The 24,080-nt window shown below is 30.3% G+C and overlaps 1 protein-coding gene across 1 annotated transcript in view; it reads left to right on the top strand.

Moving 5' to 3' along the window:
- The first annotated feature begins 2,510 nt into the window (after positions 1-2,510).
- LOC131847079 (facilitated trehalose transporter Tret1-like) overlaps positions 2,511-24,080 on the top strand; it is a 29,355-nt gene continuing 7,785 nt past the window's right edge. Inside the window, exons 1-4 of the mRNA XM_059196537.1 lie at positions 2,511-2,696; positions 19,449-19,699; positions 20,737-20,895; positions 21,605-21,744. Coding sequence (XP_059052520.1) covers positions 2,683-2,696; positions 19,449-19,699; positions 20,737-20,895; positions 21,605-21,744 — 564 coding nt within the window. The 5' untranslated portion in view covers positions 2,511-2,682. The remainder of the gene's footprint in view (positions 2,697-19,448; positions 19,700-20,736; positions 20,896-21,604; positions 21,745-24,080) is intronic.

Raw genomic sequence — 24,080 nt, 5'->3', positions numbered from 1 at the left:
CGGTTATTTACAAAATCACCTTTGTCAATTTGTTTGTTTAGATGAACGCGCTAATCTCAAAGACTACTGGTTTAAAATTAAAAATTAATTCACTACTGGATAGTCCATTTATCGGGGAAGGCTATTTAAGACATCCTGATATAATACATTGTTAGCAATGAGGCTGCTATCCCCGTTACTCACAATCCCCTACCCCCGAATTTAAGGGATTCATTGGATCCCACATATTTCAGCAGCTTGTTTAGTATATTGTATATCAATTGAAAGGCGATAGGGTTATGATGCCATGAAATTGGACAGTTCAGAGGTATGACATCTTAGAGCCCCATGGAATGGCAAGGCATACGTGCCACGGGTAACGTGACTTGCAAGTATAGACGACGTTTGCCACTTAACGTCAGGTTATTTCTTATTCCTGTTGTATAAAAAAATATTTAATGCTTTTAATAAATTTTAGGTATTTTTCTTCACAAATTCTATCATGACCTCGATTTTTTATAAAAGCAATTTTTTGATGCTTTTTAATACAAATATTTGTATACAAACAAATTGGCACATCGACCTCCCTTCACACTGTATTTATTATAATTAGATCACTAGATGGTAGATCACTGGTAGGTACTTGGCTTATTGCCAAATCATTTTGGTATACCCGGAATTAGATTCGCACCTATTTGGTTTTTTTATGTTTGACAAAAGTATAAAGTCTCTCACTTCGCGTTTCCCCTCATTTTTCTTCGAATCTCTTCTTTGTGCCGATGATTTAAAGATTATACTATTATTGCATATATACTCTATCACTCATGCATATAATAGGTACAAATTCTCTAAGTTGGTTTGGGACTACTTGGGGCTGTGTAACATGTTTGGTTTCACACTATAGATAAATGAAAATATAAATATCTGTAGAAATTCTTGAAATAATATTGAAAACAGTATTAAACTCCCTTGCAGTGTTTACAACATAGAAACATAGACAGACAAAAACAAAGACCTTAATTTACCACTATATGTAGCTACGTATTATTTTGTTAAAAAAGGTAAATTGAATTGCAAAAATGCACATACATTATGGAGGTTGCTGTAACAGGTAATATTTATTATCTACAATGCAGCCCTGAAGACAACGTACGTCCTACATAGTTAATATATTTGGTGCTATGCATAATAAATACTTATTAGTTTTACAATGAAACCTAACTATAGGTATCTTCAGGTGACCTTTCTCCTTGTAATTCACTAAGCGTTCGATGGACGTGGAAAATTTAAACAATCCGGTGTTTTCGTAGCGACTGAATAAATATCTGAGACTGATCGTGTTTGCTGACTGACGTCCTCGGCTGTGGAGGTATGCCTCGTTCAATGTCAGTGGGATGGTGGTGTTAGACATATACCTTATATCATTATACAAATAATGTGTATATTAACAAACTTCAAAGTCGGGAAGTCTTTTAATTCGACTATATTTTTTTAATAAAGATTCCTTTTGAAAACATAAAGTATCTCTGTGTTCATTTTTTACAAATTTTGTTATAAATTAAGTGTTTTAATTGCAGATTGCTCTTCAGGGGTGATGTTTAATTTTAAAGATTTAACTACTTAAAGATTTTTAATTTTACTTTCCATGGTGGTCCCATTCCACAAGGATTTTTCAATTTTAGTTTTAAATTTTTATTTAAATCGGGCAAAATTAACTATTTATGTGTGAATTTTTCACGTAAAAGCGGATAAGGGAATAAGGATGAAACATTTACAAAAAAAGTAGATATGTTGCTAAATACGAGTTAACATGTTGTTAAATATAAATGTTGTTAAATAGTGGCAATAGTGACCTGAAAAAATATCTACCCCACTAAGCCATGAAATTATTATTATTATAGTCAATATTTTTCAATAGTTAAAGTAAATAAATAAAGTTTTAAAAGTAATTAATAGTAAATGTTTGAAAATATTGTTCTTTATGTTTAAAAATAGGACAGTATTTGACACCGTACAAAAGCGTATTAACATCGTTTTGTATAAAGGATCTTTCAGTTTACTTAATCTTGGTGGTGCAACTCCACGAGATTTAGGGAAGGCAATTGTTAATATAGGAGAATAGTGGACCCATCGTCAGCAATGTATCATATCAAATCCGCGTTGAACTCCACGTGGTCCCCCGGAAACCACAACAGCAACTGCAATTCAGTTAACCTGTTCTTCATACTCATCCCCATCACCTTCCACTGCTCCGCCATTGTATATATTTACCATAGGATGCTGAGTAATATCATTATCATTCACAAAAAAAAACTGTACTAAATTTAATAAAACTTCTGAGGCAACTGTATAGCAGAGTATGGAAAACTCCAGCCGTACCCAGTCGTCCTCCAAACAACAACCGTGGAAAAACGAATGTATAGCAACCCTAAGTATGTTCCATGATAATCACAAAAACAAAACGTGAGAGAAAATATTAGTGGAACGCGCGAAAAACTTGCACGAGACACAGTATATAGTGAACCGTCGCAGTATACTCACGCGATCGACGCGGCCGGCTGCCATGCGTCGTTTCGCGTAACTCTATTTTTATACGTATTTTGTACATCACCAAAAGTGGCCTTATAATTGTTTAGCATAGTAATATGACATATTCCTACAAGTTATCTTCTGTGATATTATAGTAAACTATCGTTACTAATAATGGCGGACGAAAAGTGAGTAAAATATTTAAAATATTTTAACTTTTAAGCGAATAAACCATTATGGATATATTTTGAGTTAGGTTAACACGTGTGACAATCGTGAGCAATTCAATTTAATGTGCAATTTATCAATGTGTAATTTATCATCTTGATATATCCTAAGTCTTTGTTATGGACGATAATGGAATCGTGTTCCCGCTTGTGCTAATAAATAGACTCTACCATCAAAGGATAGTAAATAGGATAAGAATGAAGTCATTTAACCCATAGGTGGCAAATTTATCCGAAATTAACTACGATGGCTAATAAGGAGCAAGTTAATTCATATTGTCTTCAATAGTAATAATCCCCATCGTTCCTATAGGTAGAGTTTCGAGAAATCTCATCAGTTATTAATAAAAAGAATCTGCCTTTTAAGTTTTAATCATGTATAATTTATAATTCCTGTGTATGATAATAAAAAACTGAATATATTAATGATTTCCACATAGCTGGGTAACATACATTTGGAGGTAAGCAACCTGTCGCGTATTTTTGCCGCAAAACATGCGGCCACAGAGTGAACACCGGCGTCGTGCGTATGTAAAATATATATGTATAGGTACGACATAGAAATTAAATATATATTACTGATGCTGATTGTCCACCTATTGAAAAATAATCATCGCTTTTACAGATTAACAACGACAAACAGAGACTGAATGTGACATATTACAAATTAAGAAGTTTTGAATTAATTAATATCTTTATTTGAATATACGTATGCATGGATTGTATGTAAGAGGATTTAACAATATTCTATCTGATAACAGGCAAACAAAACAGTAAATTATACTTATTAACCTACTTAACAGAACATACAAATAATAAATAATTAGGTTTCATAGACAATTAATACCTACATCATAGTTAGGTGTTGCAAATATTAATATAATTTATAATTTGATTTTTATCAGTAATTCTCTTAGCGAATACTTACGTATTATTTTACAACAAAATTTGGAGGCTTTCGTACTAATTGATGTTTAAATAAAGATGATTTATTATTACCTACTAAAACTTTAAGTTTTTATTATTTCACTCAACCAATACCGATTAACTAGATATAATGTATATATATTTTTACTCATTTAGTTTACTTTAATAAATCTTTTTTACGACGACGATTTGATTGATATCAAATAGTGAAATCGTCGACTATTGACTATTAATATTTTTTATGCATTTTGCTGCATGTTCATTATTTTATTATGCGGTATATATACCCACACTATTAAAGTTATTTCGTTAATTAAAGAATTTACCGTTATCAGAAATTATATATTTTACACTGTCTCTACCTTTACATGAAGTTTATTACAATTCAAATCAAAAAGTTTATGGCCACGATTTCTATTGTGATTTATCGTGTTTGTAATAGCACAGATAACTATCGTCACTTTCCGACTAAGAAGATTTTATAAATATTCGAAATCCTCGTCCAAATATGGATAATTATAGCTAATTCGAGTACCTACAATAAATAAAAAACACGTTTATTAGACGCAGAAGCGATTGATTGCAACACACGTGTATCACTATAAATAAAAGTTTTGTTATGGACGTAGATAAAAAGTCGCAAGAGGGGTATTACATTATTTACTATCAATGTATTATAACGAGATTAAGTATTTTTTGTGTACACTATACACTATACATACACATCAACGTCCTCGGTAGTCTAGCGGTTCAGCACACAGCGGTTTAGCTTTACTTCCGATAGTCGCGGTTCGATTCCTGGCATGGTATAAACATTTGTATTCATAAATATTTTAATTTGTATCAGCTTGGGTTTTTTCTATGTATGTTCATTATTTACAAAAAAAGCTATTTAAATATTTCTATCAATTGTCTAGTACCCTAATAGCTCTGTTTAGCTTGGGAATTGTTGAGGGATATTATTATTAATACACGAATCTATCTATTTGACATATTTATGTAAATCATATACATAGTAGAAATAGTGTCAAACATTTCAATACTTTTTTGTCTAATTATAATTATTGTACAAAAGATGACCGTTAAACTCTTTATGTGTGTCGAAATATCTTGAATGTATTCCCAAATTGTGATACAACTTATATGAATACTTTAAGTCGAAAGTCATCACTCCCTTGCAGTTTGAAATATACGCTGCATTACCATGTCGTCACGATTTGAAGACATTTTCTTCTATAAAACGTGTAAAATCTTATATTAATTGGAACAACGTCCAAATCCAGAAGAAGATAGGTATAGAATTGTCGTGTGTTGCCAAAATTAATTCTGAGCACTTTGTTCTGTGGCAAGGTTAAGGGTATTGGGCTAACAGCCAATTCCTTCCCGCAATCTCACTGTATTGCATCCGCGAACTGCATGACACGGTCAATAACCTTTGTCATTAATATTATATTAATATATGACAAATAATATAAATGTATATCAATTTATTTAAATAGTTTTTAATACGGTACTGTTTTCCTTATAAATAAAAATAAAAGAAGCCAAAAAACAAATCCATAAAAAAAATCCAGGAATAATTCCACAGCGCCTTCTAGATCCAAGCTAAACAGAGCTTTTGTTATGAGTATTAAAATACGGATAGAAATACTTAAATATTAGTTTTGTAAATCCATATACATAGAAAACACCCATACCAATAGATACAGTCGTACTTACGAATACAAATATTCGATCCCTGCGAATAATCGAACCCACGACCATAGGAACTAAGGACCATAAGATAGTGTGCTAAACAGCTAGACCATCGAGGCCGTCTGTCCGTCTACACACATAATTAATTGATAACAAAGACATTATAATCATTTTAATTGACAGTTAAGTAATTGTTATTGAGTATTACTTGGTCAATTGTTACATGAGTGATGAGATAAACAGGTAACAGAGATAAGTTGGTAAGTGATTGGTACCACGTTTATATATTTTTTTAATTACGGTGGATAAATCATTACAGCATTATCATTGCGATTGCTTATAGCTTTAAGATTGAATTTTCAGTGCACCTTCTAGGTTTCATTTTTTAGTACACAAAGTAGAGTTATTATCAGTATTTATCATTGTATATTAAATTATTATTTTACCTAGACAGCTCACATCATCATTTAATTATAAACTACATACTAAGCAAGCCTCGCATGGACGACAGGGAGCGAGTGCAAATGGCACTCCAAACCCGCGGGATAACTTATCGAGAGGCTGAAGGTTAACTTCCGCCTGATAGATACGGCTCTAGTCTGAGGGCACCACTGGCGGTTCGAATCTCGGCTCAGGCTGGTGTAATTTCGATCCTCATTTGAATTGGGCGGGGGATCGATGGGAGGGCATATATTATATTATTAACATAAGTAGCAGAATCTATATCAAGGGAGACAGGATCAGGAGTTAAGTTATAACACTAAATAACAATTAAAATAATTACTTGAAATGTAATTAAATATCACTATTTAATGTTACTATTTATCGATACTGTTGTATATTGCTTCATATATACTTTGAATATTTGATCTGACGTTTATTAGCATGGAAATGACATATCGTTTTTATTAGTACTTCGTTTGCTTTTGTTTTAACAAAATTAGATACTGTAAATGACGTAACAACTACTCAAGCTGAAGTCAGGCGATGCCAAATGTAGCCAACACCAAAATAGTTTCGATGTTTCAAGTTTTGCTATAATTGTAGATAAACGACTAAATGTAAAGATAGACTGTAATACAAGAACATAGGTTATATTTTATTTATACCTAATATTAACTTGGAGGAAGTGAAGTATAGGATTAAGATTTATATATGGAAATAAATAGTTTATCAAGTAAGCAATATAATACTTATAATTAAGATAAACAATTCGCAATACTAATTCTAAGCAGATGAAGTTTCAAGAAAAATATTACTGAATCTGTTAGTATTATTTAGATATTATAATTAATTTGGTAAAAATCTATAAAGTGAAACAGAATTCCCGAACAAATATTTTAAACAATTTAAGTACTATAATATATGACAAGGTGTATAAATATGACTATATATAACTTTAATTCAAATTAAAAAAAATTGTAACGTAATAATCTGTTAATAAAAAAATAGAGCAATTCTTCTAGTGTTACTCTATATATTTTTTTTAATGCTTAAGTGTGTTTTTTTATTACATATTAATTGCAAATATTAAAAAACAACTTCATATTCAAAGGAGCTGGGTACATTCCATGCTCTATCATGAATCTAAAGACAAACGAAGGATAATAGGTCAGTCAGAATCTATAGACATTTGTTTATGCAAATAACTACAAATATGATAAGCTAGAAGTAATGTTTACGTATAAATTGTTATTGCTGTATTGTTCAGGTGTACAAATCAATATCGTAATAAGTAACAAAAATAAATTTTAATACTTTTTTCTAAATAGGTATGTAATTTTATCCCAAATGTTAATGCAAACTTTATTCAAATAACCTTAAATTTTAACCTTTAAATATCTCGTAACTGTCAGTTTGTCTGGTTATGTTCATATTAGATGTTTTTTTTATTTTCTGATATTAGTGATTATTCGCCATGTCGCAAAAAGATATTCCAAGAAATTATTATTTGTTACTTTATACTATATAACCTCATGTCCATCACACCTGTAATGTAGACATTTTTGATTTACACGCTGTTAGAACTTCTCTCCTAATATTCCGATAGTATGAGCATACATTAATGTCATGCGTTGAACATGTGTAACAATTAGGGCAGCCTCTTGTTGTCATCATTACGGTATCTTATCAGTAATGCAGAACATCAAAAGAATCATTTACTTTGATAATGATATGTTACGGTTCGTAAGCATATTTATAGTAATAAAATAGAGTTGTGGTTTGTGATGTCATTTTATATTATTTACTTAATTTATCGATAGGATTGCAAAATACAACTCCACATTTATACTTACACTACTACATACTCAATACTCTCTACCATACGATAGAAAGCGTTAGTATGTAAGAATGAGAATGAAATTAATATGTTATTACCATTGTTACTGGAGCGGGAACACAACTACTATTTTAAGAAAAACCAAATACTAGTAAAAATGTGTATTCTTCCCAAAAGGACTCGCAGCAAGAAGTAACAAAACAATATGTATAGTCAAAAGTGACGTATAAAAAATAGATGTAAAAATATAAAGTTTATAAAAAGAATGATAGACAAGCTGCTAGCAAGAACTATTTATAGTAATTTAATGAAATTACTATATTTTCATCTATCAGGACAATTATTTCGAGTGAATATGGCACGTCTGTTACAATTTTGCAGTTCATGAACTAGTTAGGTTGAAAGAATGTCAGTGTAAAAATAGAATGGAAATAGTAGATACGTTGTTACGATACGAAGGGGATGCTGGATGAAAGATTGACTAAATAACTTACAATTAGAAAGTGGATAGATGGCGGTTTCAGAATATAATCAATCGTAGTCATTTGTCTACAGAAAAAATATCATGGACGAGTCAAATGCATCTGTACTCCGCATGTAAGCATAGAAGCCAAAGGCACTTGGTACTATCTGGCTGCATAAGTAATCTGGCAAGAAGATAGGTGGATTAATCGATAGGATAATTATCTACATATCTCTATGTATATTTAAACCATTAGCAGTTAACGTAAACTATTCTATTAATGTACACAAATTTACTAACGCCTAATTTTTTGTTTGTTTATCAAAAATATTGTTGATAACTATAACCCGCCTAATTCCATTTACGTATATATGCGCGGTATAATAAATATATGTAGATGACGCATGCATATTTCTGTTCCCCTTCTTTATATCTCACTTCTCTGTATAACATCATAGAAAAAATATTGTTACATATGATCTGACAATGTAAATTTTATCTTTCTGTTTTGTGGGTTAATGGATTGCCAAATAAATTGGCGGTTCTCCTGATGGAAAGTGATAACCATCGTATATGTAAAGGAACAGTTTTGCAGACATCACGTCGTCATGTAGCGCCAACTCATGCTTTGTCATTCCTGAGGATTTAGGTATCATGCCTCTGTATGCCGTACTTTCTTATCTATTTATATGATTGTTAGTTTATCTTTAAATCATAATAATGTAATGATTATAATTACTTTATATTTTATTATCTTTATGATTTCTTATAAATAGAAATGCATTATACCCTCGCATGAATGTACTATGTACATTCAAAATAACAATAAGGGTACAATTTATTTAATTTTTCATTACATCCAATTCATTGATTATTCATGTAATAAAGAAGAAAATCAAATACAATATCTGTAAGTACAAAAGGCTTAAGAGTCTATCTCTTTAAAATAAGAATATAACATGTAATCAGCCATAATCGTGGATGACTACTATACTTGTTTAATCTGGTCACAGCAGCTGCTTAATTTTACATATATTCTATTATTATTAATTTTACTGCAGTTATATATTATTTAGTATTATCGTTTAATATCGTTAAATCGATACTTAAACATAAGTTAAGTTTAAGCGTACCTAATGCTTAATTTTTATGAAATTTACATTAAACCATTAGGAACGTAAATCCATTCGAGAGTATTCCATATCACTCTACAAATGACGGATAAACAGTGTAATAAACATAAAAAATAGTAATAGTTATAAATGCCGATTAATAAACACGGTATATTAAAAAAGAACAGTCTACTTAGATCGACGAACTAAACTCATACAAGCTAATCTAATATAATACTAGTACATACTTGGCTTTGTAACTATTTACTATACAGTCATGTTCCCACATTTTTATCATATATAATTACGATAAGCAGTCATATGACATGAATATTAAATGTGAACAATACGAATTATATTATATTTGCACAGATCGTTTGTTTAAGGATACAATTATTTCGCGTGTAAATTTATGAGTGGTTTGTGTAAACAGAATGTTATTAGTGTATACAGTTGTATAACTTAACAACAAAAGGTATTAATTTTTAAATAGACTAAACTAACTTAGCCACGCGACCTATTGTTTGCGGTGGACGAGGAGAGGGGAGGAATTATCTTATGAATTTAATTATATAATGAATAGTACTGATATAAGGAGAGCGTCGTGGTCGAGTGATTTACTCTTCCGCCATAGATCCAGTGAAGGTAGTAAGCTGGAGTCTGGCTGACATCAAAAGACCGAGTAGTACGATGATAAAACAGCCAAAAATTTTATTCGAGAGATGCGAGATAGGCTATAATATTTGTTGTATATTCTAGTATCTAAATAAAAATAGTATCACTAAAAAGTAGAGTCTCTACGTATTTTTAATGATAAAATTGTAGTGATAAATAAGTTTGTGATCTTTATAATTGTTTAATGAAAGTCGTTTCGTATCTGGATAATGATTTTGCTGCGTTTTTATAGAGTAAGGTGCTTATTACATTATCATATACTAAAAAATATTTCTTCTAAAATAATAATCGAGACAAAACGGTCTACACCTTTGCGACGGCAGTGAATCTATCCTCTCTGCTATTCTGTCACAGATTTAATCTATAAATTATATAAGAATACAAAAACCAATGAAGTATCTGGGTTCCATAGTAATAAGACAGAAATTATATTGAAACTAACTACAGTCTTGATTTATGTAACATTGGTGTTTGATGACAAAAAATTGACTATCATGCATTATCACACTTTTCATCCCCAACCATTGCCCCCCCTAATAATCCCTTTTTTGATGTTAATGGGTTGTTATCATGATAATGATGCCACTCGTAATGAATACATAGCATGTTCATATAACAATAAATAGATTAGGTCAGTGTACTAATAATAATGTTATATATACTATAGTATATCTACACAACTATAATCCCATATAGGTAATCAGAGGTACTGTCAAGGGTGAAAGTAAATTTTGGACTCCATTTCGTCGAGTATATTTTATTAATTTCGTTTGTATTTAAGAACCTACATGCCAGACGGTGAACCTATCACATCTAAATTTGGTTTCTTGTTATTTCTTTATTAGTATAGTACTAGTTGCCATGTTAAATAATTTTAGTATTTGCCAGATTTCAACCCATGTCCTTTAGAGTCTATAAATCAGGGTACTAGACCACGACGTTATTCAGTAGTATGACGCCAAAAAGTAATAAAGTAAAATAGTTTGTGAGTCCATATATGAGAGGCTTCTCTCAATCATAAACCTAACAAGTGTCACAAGTATTACAAACATCCAAACATCACGGGATCCGCATGCCTACGATATTAATTGTATTATTTGCACAGTCTAGTAATAAATGAAGTTGTTGTACTGTGTCTGATAAAGTAATTGCGTTGTGTACAAGATCGCTAATTAAAGGAATGATAAAGGATTGACAATGAACAAACATAGAACAAAAAGAGTATTTGTTTAATTATTGTATCTGTACCTATTAATCTATTCTCAAGGTTCTATAGGTCACTTTCTGAATAAATAAGGTATAGCTACGTAGGTAATATTCTGAAAACGGAGAGGGAGAGCGGACTTTGGACATCTAACAAAATTCGTAAAAAAGTAATCTCCGGCACTATTTGAGTCAAAATTTTACTGTTTGAAAAGAAAAACATTATACTATAGTGACTAATCTTATAAAATATAATTATTATATATATATGAATATTTTATAGTTTACAACTAAACGGCCGAATATATATTAACAATATTAATATTCTTTTCGTTTCGTAACGGTCAAAAATATATTTTTTTAGAAATTCATTCACATATAGAAAACTACTTTATCGTTACTGAAATATATAGTTATAGTACGAACAATAAATTATTTATAGATTATAGATCTTTATAATAATTCCTCCCATAATAAATCATGTCGGATGTTTTAAGTAGATTAAAGTATAAATTACAAGGTACAAGTTTAATGTGGTTAATATTTATAATTATTTTACTTTTTGAATTAATATTGACATTAACCTTCATAAGGTTAGCAATTGAAAGTTAATTAGAAGAAACGGTTATGATAATTAATAAGAAGCTTATTTTTTTATTATATTACTATGGTGACAAACAAGTATACGGCCCATCTGATGGTAAATGGTTAGCATAATGATATAAAGACAACAAACTAATAAGAGCACTGACCATACGTATGTGGAAAAAAAATAAAAGTAGGTTTTATTAATAATATACTTTTTAATAATTGCTTACTTTTAATACTTATAATAAGTCTGTAATAGACCTACATGAATTTTACCTAATAATGTCGATATTTAAATTTTTTTATTTCAGAATTTTTTAAACATATCTTACAATTTTATGTTAACAGTGTGTTGATCTGATGATATAGCTGGAAGGTGATGCTATTTGGTAATACGGTAACACTAATTAGTCATTTAGTATGGAGATTATAACGCACATGTTTGTTACGCATGCTTGTCACGTGCCTGGATAACGATAATACTGGTAGTAATTGTTAAGTACCATTTTATTCTATTTTGCTATATAAGGAAATGTCAAATCCCAAATGTTTTTTTTTATATTTTATTTCGGTCAACAAATAGCGTGTATAATATTAATTACTTACCATAATACAGTATTGTTGAACGTAATACAATATTACGTATAAATAATCAATAATATAGAATATACGTATATCAACATCACTAATACACAATAATATTGTTACAAATGCCAGGTAATAATTTTAAGAAAAATAGTAATACATAAGTAAGAAAGTAAAATAGTCAAAGATAGTATGAAATATGATAGAATAAACAATTTTCCCAAAGAAGCAAAGTGGAAAATCGAATCTAATGCTTAAAAAGTTTGTTTATCAAACCACGCTGACACGTGACTAATTTAATATGAAATGTATTTACAGATTTCCATTTTGTTTTTGCGTGAAACTGATTGAGCTTCATAAATATTCTACCTGATTTCCGGCTTGGTATACCCTTTATGTCTTTTTGTCTGTAACTGGCAGGCAATCTTACTTGCCACTTGATGGTAAGTGGAAACCGTTGCCTATATATAGTACAAGAACAGCACAACGAACATTACGTTATTAGGTGATACTCGTTATATCATTCATGATGTCATTACTTCATAAGCTGAACTTTCACTGCCTTACACTCTTCAAGCTGGTTGGTAGCTGGTTATTCCAGCTACCAAGACCGAGGTACTCACGGAGATCATTTTTTAAAAAATTTACTAAACTGTAAAAACTAAATTCCACAGCTAAATACTGTATTTAACATTATAATCATATAATTACTAATTCCTTTAACGCACGTGCTTCAAATTGTACATAGCTTTTAGTTATACAAACTAACAGTTATTGCATGCAAATTAACAACCCATTATTATAACACCAGGTCCTGCTTGATTTCACTGCCTTCTACATCATACCAACAGAACTATTCATATGGCACCACATCGTAAGTTTAATTTTATTTTCTCTTTTGCTTTTTTTATTCGTAATAGAAAAGGACAGAATTACATATAGTTAAACGGGGTTTAACATTAATAATTTTATGGTAAATAAAGGTGGGCTAGTGCAACTTAGTCGAAAGAGGTAAGAGATAGAGAGAGATAAATACTTTTACTTACTTATCATAAACTTACTCGTGTTAAAACCCGTTTAACAGTATTAATAATGTGTAGTATACGCAAAAGTGTAAAAAACATTAGCTGTCTTATTTATGTTTTTATGATTATATTTTGGATCTATAGTTGGAAATTAATATAAAGAGAGAGCGATCCAATTTTGTTACGAGTAAAGACAACTTGGGAATCACTGAGTAGATTTTTATGTTTTTTTTATGATGTAAAAAATCATATAGGTATCATCATATTTTAGAAATTATTTCACGTATACATAAAATAAAAGATATTTTAAACGATAAACGCAGCAGGATATTCCTAATTTTGAATAAAAAGGTGACACATTCGAGATGAATGGTTTATAGTTGTTGTGCTATAAAATATTTATTTCCACTGACTTTAAAAATCAAGAAGATTTTCGATTCAACTGTACTTTTTATGTATTGCCTGCTTTTGATCATTCTATTTTATATGAAAGCTCGTGCTACTCGCGTTGTTTCATATAAATTTGATCACGATCTATTGAAATCGGTTATAACGTAACCTGAATAAAGTATTATTTAGCATCTAATTATCATATTGCTTGGTCATTTTACTTTTGTAGCATTAACTATTGAACGATTCTCTATAATTAACCAATTATGCCAATTGGGAACAAATGATGGTCGACATTTTGGGCGCTTCCGTTCTTTTGATGTTGTTGTTCTCATAAGCATTCCTGTATTTCAAAGCAATACGCATTCAATTTACAATCATATTAAGATTATAAAGCCAAAAGTGTAACATTCTGTTTGTTTTTTATTATTGCATTACTAAAATGCTGAACGGATTGTAACATAGATTGTAGGGCATATATAAACTATTTTGTACCTCAGAAAATGCGTAATAAGTAAGTATATGAAATACTAAATAGATAGAAAATAGCTAGACCAACATAAACAATACAATATTCTTAAATCGAATGCGCGCCCTTTGAATGAAAGCCTTACTCATGTACGTGCTGAATTATGTAGTAGCACAGTAGTAGTATAGGTCATCCTATTTTAATTTGTTGTAATATGGATACATATTAACAAAAAAAATGGATTTAGTAGAGCATGAGATTTAGTATAAGTAATTAGTATAAAGAGCTAACGGGAAACAAGATAACCTGTTCGTTATCATTTTATGTCAATTGTTATTCGTAAAAAACAAGCTCTTTTTAGGGCAAGTCCTCGCTTTGGATAATCTGTTTGTAAATGTATTTTACTTATTTTTTTTATTTATATTTTATTACAATGACCTCTTTACTGACATTAAATGCTTAAATGAGTATTTACTAGATAATTGTATGTACAGTATAAAATATACTGTAGGAAAATTACTTAGATTAAGCAATACAATATTTAATCTGAGGAAAATTACGGTACCTTTGCCTTTGACATTTATACATCACACATTCAGTGTCATCTGGACTAGTTTATACTAATAGTAGTAATTACACGCGACTTCATGTGCTTTTTATCATATACTTAAATTATTAAAGTGCCTGTGTCAGCTATCATGATAAAATCAATATTAATGTCATAGTTTATTCTTAAGTTTAAGTTCTTTCAGTAATTCAGTTGTGGAAAGCAACAGACAGATAGTACGATCTACAAACACACCTTTGCATTTATATATAATACCAGTATATGGATTATCATTATTACATAGTATAAAACAAAGTCGCTGTCGCTATCTGTCCGTCCCTATGTGTGCTTAAATCTTTAAAACAACGCAACGGATTTTGAAGTGGTTTTTTTTAAATAGATAGAGTGATTCCAGAAGAAAGTTTATATGTACAATACATGCACACCCGTGCGAAGCCGGGGCGGGTAACTAGTAACTTACATAGACATTTATTATTATAAGCCAAGTTGACATAATATCTTGTCTATGTGTATTATGTATGTCACAGCTAGTATTCGTATAAATAGGATACCTATGGGAACAGTAATAAAAGGCAATATTTTTTATGTAATAAAACATAAAAACTATTAAAGAATAGTTAAGATAAACCATTAAATAAAATAAAATATATAAATATAAAATAGTTAATGTTTCCACCTATTTTAAAATTACTGTTTCGTATAAGTTAAAGATGCGAAAATTATACATAAAACCAGTTGTAATGTACCAGTTCAGCTGTAAATTGCACACTCAGGGTTTGTAGCTGTAGAAACATTGGAAACAGTCGTAAATTAACTAACTTCATTGTAACATTATAATTTTCATATTCATGTCATAGACGGCTTCGGTGGTCTAACGGTTTAGCACACCAATGATCGCGGGTTCAAATCCTCGCACAAACATTTTATTAAAAAATATTATTTTTCGTGTTTAATATACATTATTTATATTATTAACCGGGTCTTTACTTTTATTTGCCATAATATTATTCGTATTAAGACCCGGTTAATAATATAAATAATGATCATTATTGTTTGTATCGGTATGGGTATTTCTATATTATGTATGTACTGTAATGTAAAAATATCAAAGTATAATAGTTGTCGAGTACATTTAACATGGCTAGATGGCGTTGTGTGAATTGTCCAGGTATATTGTTATTATTAGTCCAAAGTTCTTGCATAAATAAGGCATTAAATTATAAAACATTTATAACGATTAATTATGGCTATAGAATAATTATACTGTTAGGTTTAACATAACTATTTCAAGGATATATGTTTTTATCAAATATTTATGTATCACACTATAATTAATATTATAATTATTGTCATTAAAATACTGCTAGAAAGCATATAATGAAATAAATATAGAATTTATTTTAATGTTACATAAAGTAGTATAAATTAAATATTTTATTACTCCTGTTTGTTCGTTAAAGTTTATTAAAATATATAAGCAAAGTCTATAAAAAATCTTAATAAATAAATACGTTATAAGCGGCTAAAATGTCCTACATGAATTAAGGATTTTTTATTTAATTTTATTAACACAGTACTCACTGGCCTGATATTTAAAAACGGTACATACTGAATTATAAATTTAAAATGTACGTCTCAGGTACAATAATTATCAGGTACAATAATAGTTATTTTAGTTTTTGTCAAACTGGAAATGTAATTGTAATTTTCCACAAATAATCTGGACCGGTTTTGCAGGTATTAATTCGGAAAAGTTACATTTTATATTTTTTATACGTTTCGTAATTTCAGTACTTAAATAATTCTAATGATTACATTTTCGTGAAGGATATGATTTGGAGAATTACTTACATGAAACGAATTATAAATGTCATTTTAGCAAGAACTTTGTTTAAGCTTATAATTTAACAGGTCTTAGTACTCCTATCGGGAGTACTAATATAAGTGAGTGAGTAGTGAGTACTAAACCGATTGTACATATGTAGTTATTGAGCAGTTAATCTAAAATACTATTATTAATTAATATTTCTGTTTAGGTTCAAAATAAGTAATAATTATAATTGGGAATTTAAAATAATTATATAGTAAAATTTACAGTCTTTTTTTGTTTAAGGTTATAAGGAGTGTTATTTTTAAATTTCTTTGCACCAACCAAACAGTTATTACCAGTAGTGCTGTGTTGTAAGTGATTACTTAATTGAATAGAGTGACAATTGAAAATTTATTGAACCCCTACTGAGTGATAAACATGGATCTATTGTAGCTTAATAATATTACCCATTTTATTTTATGACTAACAAATATACGGGAACAGAAATTACGTCACTCAGAGTTGCAGAGAAACACAACTCAAGATAATATGATAATATGATGATAAATAAAATGTAAACATGAGTTTTAGTGATTAAAATAATAATTATTAATAATAAATTATGCTTCACATTTTCTTGGTCTGCCAAAGTACGAAAATGTTAGGAGAAAAAACCATGAACACAGCGACATCTAGTCTCAAGAAAATAGATTAAATATTAAAATACAGTTTTTTTTGTAATAGATACATAATATACATACAGATGTTTGCGTGGAATCCAACCCCCCACCATCGGAAGTAAGTGGTGTGCTAAACCGCTAGACCACCGAGGACGGCAACATATTGATATTGCCATATATTAAATCATACTAGTGGTGGTGTGTGACAAGTGGACTGTCGACACTACAGACTTATGAAATCAGTAGTAAAGTTGTCAACTTTAAAACATTTTGACTCGTATTATTTATTACATTTACATAATACATTAATACAAACAATCACAAAAAATAATAATTTTGACTTGTAAGATTAAAATAAAAATCTCATACTTTCTATCCTCGTTCGTTATGGTATTTTGATCGATTTTTATATGTCAAAATTTCGAACATTATTAAAATGTCCTCGTACCAAAGTCAAAAAACCTCGTATATAAACGAGGATTCTCTTAAGGTTGGCGACCTAGTAGCATCCGCCGTATATAGCAAACATAAGTATACTTGATTATGTACCTATGTATGTTACTGCTTTGTGTAAACTATATACAAACCTATATTTGTGAAGCATGTATTATCAATTGGAATATCTGAATCAGCAAACACACTCACGATACACACCACACGAAATTCACGTGCATCTTCGTATATAATTTTTATTTATTGACTTTTAATTTATTTATCTATATATTATTTTTTTACATAATATACAAACCAGGAAATTGAACAACAATTACTTATGGGATATTCATTCAGAGGCAGAATTATGTATATAGATTAATTACAACATATTTGCTTATATAATAAAAAAATCCTTCCTTACAATGATAGGAAATTCTCATAATCCAGCACTTATGTTCAATGTATTTAATGTCTTGTATAGGCTACGGAGAAAGATTTCAATATAACTTAAAAATTTCTTGTCAGAGCTTGGTAAAATTTATATGTTATTTTTATAGGCTTACATGAAAACACCCACGTTGAAATGAAAAAGAATTATAAAAATCGGTTCACGTAAAAGTGACTAAGCTAACACGGAAACAAAAAATAAAGAAAAAAACACAGTCGATTTGAGAACCAGTCTATGTTTCGAAGACGGTTGGAAATAGCAAATAACATTTATAATGCTTTTTTATTTTGATGCTGAGCCCAGTTGCCTAGGTAATATATAATGATAAACTCATATAAATAAATATGTAAAGTTAAACAACTAAACGTATGTACATAGAATGTTACATTATCAGTCTGTGGTGTAAGATAAAGTAATCTTTAAGCAAACAGCTTTGTTTACAAGCGCATTTAGGATTGGACAAATAAAAAGTTTAATGATAATAATTAAATAATGTAAAACAGTCCAACATAGATTTCAAGATCCTTCTGTATTATAATTTATTTTTCACTATGTTAATATCTACTGAAACTATTTAACATCGCGCATACAGCTATGACACTCTCGTAATCCTACTGCGGCCGTGCAATATTGTGCATCTGTGGCGCATTACGTTTACGCGGGAAAAAGAAAAACTACAAAATGGCGTCTTCTGCAGACATGCTGTTAATTGTTGTGCTCTTAATTCTTAATTATTTTATACCGTTCTACATAATTATATCTCCAAATTACTTATATTATAATAAAATACCTATATTCACATCAAAACTGAATATAATAATAATTATTATATCATGTAATATAGGTACCTTCTTGCACAGATTAGTCTTAAAATTCTATACAACATGTACAAGTTAATTTGTATTCGATTATATTAAACTATGAACACGCATATTTTTCTGTATGTATCTTACACCCGTTCTTGTCAGATTTTTACGATTTCATTATTATAATCAACAGGTTTTGGTCCCAAGTTTCATAATAATACTACTAATGAAATATTGAATAGGTATTTTATAGAGGTACAATATATTCCTAATAATAAAAATCCTTGATGGATTCTCCTTTTTGATACTAGTGGAATGGCAAAGAAGATAACTGGGCACCTAATGACACGGCAAAATTCGTTTATATATAACAATGACACTACCAATATTTATACCAAATCTTTAAGTGACGGCCATAATATCCTTTGCCATGATGCTTTTTCATTCCTGAGAAATAAGATATCAAGCATCCTTACACTATAATTTCACTAATGTAGGTACTTACTTCTTTTTTATACTTTACATATTAACCTATCTATTTCTTTAATTTCAGAAAAGATTCAACACCATTCCTCAAGAATGGAACATCACCTATTGTCACCAAAACGCCATTACCGATGGGCCCTCCTTTGTCCAGCAAAGCTGGCAGAGGCAAGGCTTTCCGGCAAGTCATGGCATCTTTTGTTGCCAACTTGGGTACAATTAATACTGGCATGGCATTTGGATTCTCCGCAACATCTCTGCCTCAACTTAAAAGCCCAGATTCTACAATACCTATAACAGACAATGAAGCCAGCTGGATAGGTACTGAACTACGTTGTATTTTGTCTTTATTCTTTATTTATACTTTATATGAAGACTTTAACTTTGATATTAAGTTCGCTGTGTAGATATTTTTTTATGGATGATAATGGAATGGTTTAACCGCCTGCGTAAACCGTTAACGCTGGCGGGGCACCAGTGGAGGATGATAAGATGAATATAGCATGAGGTCAGGTCAGTTAGCCCATCGTGACAAATTCACCAGGAATTTATCACGATGGTTTCCAGGGGGAACCGCGTGGAGGTCAACCTAACATGGTACATTGCTAGTAATAGGGTCAAGAGTGCACATTACTAACAATCCCCTTCCCCCTACTGTGTAGATATTACTGCCTTACTATTGAAGGGCAAGGAGTAGGCAGTTTAAGGAAAATTACGACGAGTATGATATCTTAATTCTCTGTAATGGCAAAGCATGAGGTCTATCAAGTGACGGTTGCCACACAAATTTGCAAGTTTTTACAAGAAATTGTATAACATATAATATTTTTGTAACATCTCAGAACAGTCGGATGTTGCTGGTTACTGGCCAATAGTAAATGAGAATTTCTAAAATTGGCAGCACTAAGATTCAAACCCGGGGACTTCACTTACGTAAAGCACTTACTGTTACACTTTGGTGATCGTTAATATAATATTTATAGTATAGCGGAAAATACTGAATATACGCTAGTGGAAAAGCTTTTAAAATTAGCTGTCAGTTTTTTTTAAGTTGTTGCATCTAATTTTCTTATATTATAACGCTGAAAGTCATTTCTTGAGAATATTTTACGAACTGTTTTGATGCTGTTGACTGCAGTTGGTCTTTACAGCTTCGCCGAATGCTAGGAAGCGAGTATAGATAACACTCCTAATCCGCGGAAGACTTATGGCGAGGCTGAAGGCAACTCCTTCCTGAAGGATACGATTTAGGCGTTACCGCCGCTAGGCGTTTGAACCTCGGCTCAGGCCGAATTAATTTTGTTCACCGTATTAATTTAGAGTAGCATTTTAATCTATAGCTATTATAATTGTTTCAGCAAGTTTAAGTGCAGCTGGAACGCCGGTTGGATGTATTCTCAGTGGTTACCTAATGGACACCATTGGTCGCCGTCTAACACTTATTATAACAGAAGTGCCACTTATCCTGGGCTGGCTACTCATTGCGTCTGCACAGAATATACCTATGATATATATCGGTAAGAGATAAGGAGATAAGATAGGAGATAAGAAGTTGTTGCATATTTAGTAATATATTAAATATATGGCGTAACGCATTCATATGCATTTTAAGATGATGAGTGGTAATGAAATAGTGATATCGTCTACACTAATGATGTACATATATATGATGATGAAATGATAAATATTAAAACTGGTCATTTAGTATGCGTCTTGGTGATTTTACTATCAATTAACTATGGTATAATGATGTCTAGTTAGAATCGTATAAAGGCAGACCTGATTGAAATCTTTAATAATCTCCTGTGAAGAGGATAAAGAGCACTTCGTCTCATTGTCTGATATTAATGTTATAAAAATTTGCGTCGGAATCATTATGATATTGATTAATTTTATCTAACAAACGTCCGAGCTTTATTGGGGGAACACTTATCTTCAATATTTTGTTATTCATTTCTAAATAATGCCTTTGCTTTAAATCTAACGTGTTATGATAAGAGAACACTGAATATTTGCCGGATGGTGCTAAGTACGCCAAATGTACTGTGCTATGTATATTTTGTATTGTGTGTATTAAAGTTAAATGAATAAATATTTCTTTTACGTATTATATTTTTTGTTTGATCTACTGTGAAGTATATAGATAGATATTTTTGTTCTGTCTCCTTTACTATTTTCTTCTTTTCATAAATTATTTAAATAAATTTATGTTTTGTTAATTTACAGGCAGGCTACTAATAGGTTTTGGTTCTGGTATGGTTGGTGCTCCAGCTAGGGTTTACACATGTGAAGTTTCTCAACCGCATTTGCGCGGAATGCTCGGAGCTTTAGCGTCGGTCGGAGTCTCAACCGGTGTTCTGATACAAGTAAGTTATTGTAAGTGACTTATGAGGTGCTTTCATGGAATGAAATTATATTGCTCTATTGATTTTAGGCCAAAGAGACAATAATTTTACAATATTGAAATTTAGATACACTTATTGCGTGGTTTAAAAGATTTAAGCGAACAGACAACGGAAGCGAATTAATTTTCTACTATGTAAAGAAGGTAACTACGTTATAATAGTAAGAGGTATCGTCTCTGTATTTCAATATGGTCTGCTCTGAAAACTATGACAGATTTATTTTATTATCTACGCTATTATTATATATTTCTTTTGTCAATATTGCCATTTCTAAGTTCGTATGTACATAAAATAAACTATAATATTTTACACCAAAAGGAAAAAATATAAAATACAAATTAAGAACTAACAGTATAAAGACATATGTGTTGTTATAGTGCAGCTGAGAATATTATCGTTTTTTATATTATACGAGTAAAATGTAACTCTGAGGATTATAATATTTACATCATGTGGATTTATTCTTATCTATCGTACTGTTAAATAAATATCTTCGCTTTACTACTCGATGGCATTTTGTATTAACACTGAAAAATATTACTTATTTATAAAACGAAACAATGATTTCTTTTTGGACTTACTTTTGTTGACAACTGTTAATTCTATTTTTATCTCAATGATAAATTGCCTTTCTTAGATGCTTATAATATAAATTAATTACAATTAAATTAAATAATAATATGTAGCCTTGTAACCTTGTCTGCACATATACTCTCTAAGAAAAATATGACAAAGCACTTTTCTTATCATTGTCTATAGATTTTTATAAAATACTAGTTGTTACCCGTGACCTTGTCAGTATAAACTATCATTCTTTATTTCACCCAACGACAGATTATTATAAAGAAAAATCATATACATATTAAAGACCTAGTTTTATCATAAATATTGATACAAGGAAATATCTTTATTTTTATATTACTCTAACGCGTGTTAGCTAAAACATTAATATATAAACATTAAAAATAAATAAAATTTATTCGAAATGATCTCAATTGGCTGCATAGTCCATCGATAGAAGCACAAAATCTGTCTATGGGAAAATTATTTACTGCAATTTTATGGAGTGCTTTAGACACTCCAAATTGTGCAATGGCGTTTAGAGCATGCCATACTCTCTAAAACTGACCACCAGTACTATTTATCACCCCACTCCATTTTAATATCACACAAATATTTGATAATCATTTGGCGCGAAAACAAAAAACACAAGTTCATAAAAGAATGACAGATTCCAAATTCAAATGTAATATTTTGTTTATTTTTAATTGTCACGGTATTGATTGCCAGACTTTGTATATCATTAAGTTTGATAGAGCTGTTTAGTCATGGAAAAGCAACAAATGAACAGACACATTTTTATATTTACATTATTATGGAAGTATAGTTTACCTCCCGCTGTTTTAATCTCAATAAGAAAAGTCGTATACTTTATTGTCCTTTGTTTTATAAATATATATACATAAAAGTATATATAATGTAGATATATCGTGGTATTAAACGAGCACGCGGCGTGCCGTTTTAGTTATCGTGATAGTGATAATAGTAATAGAACGTTTGTTGATGTACATATAAAATTAAATTTGTCACCCACAGCTATACAGCTTGGGTATACATCACATGCTTATCAGTTATTATATGCAAACATTCCGTCAGTCTGTACATCCATAAATTCTGTGATAAAGATTTAAAAATAACGAATGTTCATTGATACATAGCTGACGTATATTGCGCCGAATTTAGCCGAGTAGATTTAAATTCTATAATTACTATTTACACTAATCTATTTATAAGAAAATTGACTATGTAGCTACCGAATCAAGGCAACGAACACGTCATTAGATTTAGTGACTAGAATTGAAATATAGAAAAGTAAAATTGGAATTATAAATGATTTGGAAGAAGGAAATTTTGCATGAGCGAAGTGACAATATTTTCTTCTAGTCAATATGAACTTTAATAACACTTTTATGTACTATTATGAAATAAAACTGATCATTTTTTGGTCATGATTTTCCTGGTATTATCACCGGCACCGTATGCCATTGGTGCCGGTAAGACCAACCATATTCCTTTGTCATTCATAGTCTTTTATTTATATATAGTAATTGGAATGGGAAACAAGTTGACGGACCATCTGGTGCTGTCGCCTATATCGCACTATCATTAGGTTGTCAAGTGACTCTTATAGTAAGTTTCCCACATATGTTGCCATTCCGGAGAACTGATATATGTCCATGTCCTGTACTTTCACTGCCATATCGCAACTAGAATCAGACGAAAATAAGGTCCCCACT

The sequence above is a fragment of the Achroia grisella genome, unplaced genomic scaffold (assembly GCF_030625045.1).
Source record: "Achroia grisella isolate CSIRO2021 unplaced genomic scaffold, CSIRO_AGI_Agris_v1 utg515, whole genome shotgun sequence".
In the NCBI taxonomy this organism is placed as follows: domain Eukaryota; kingdom Metazoa; phylum Arthropoda; class Insecta; order Lepidoptera; family Pyralidae; genus Achroia; species Achroia grisella.
This window is presented reverse-complemented; position numbering and strand designations above follow the sequence as displayed.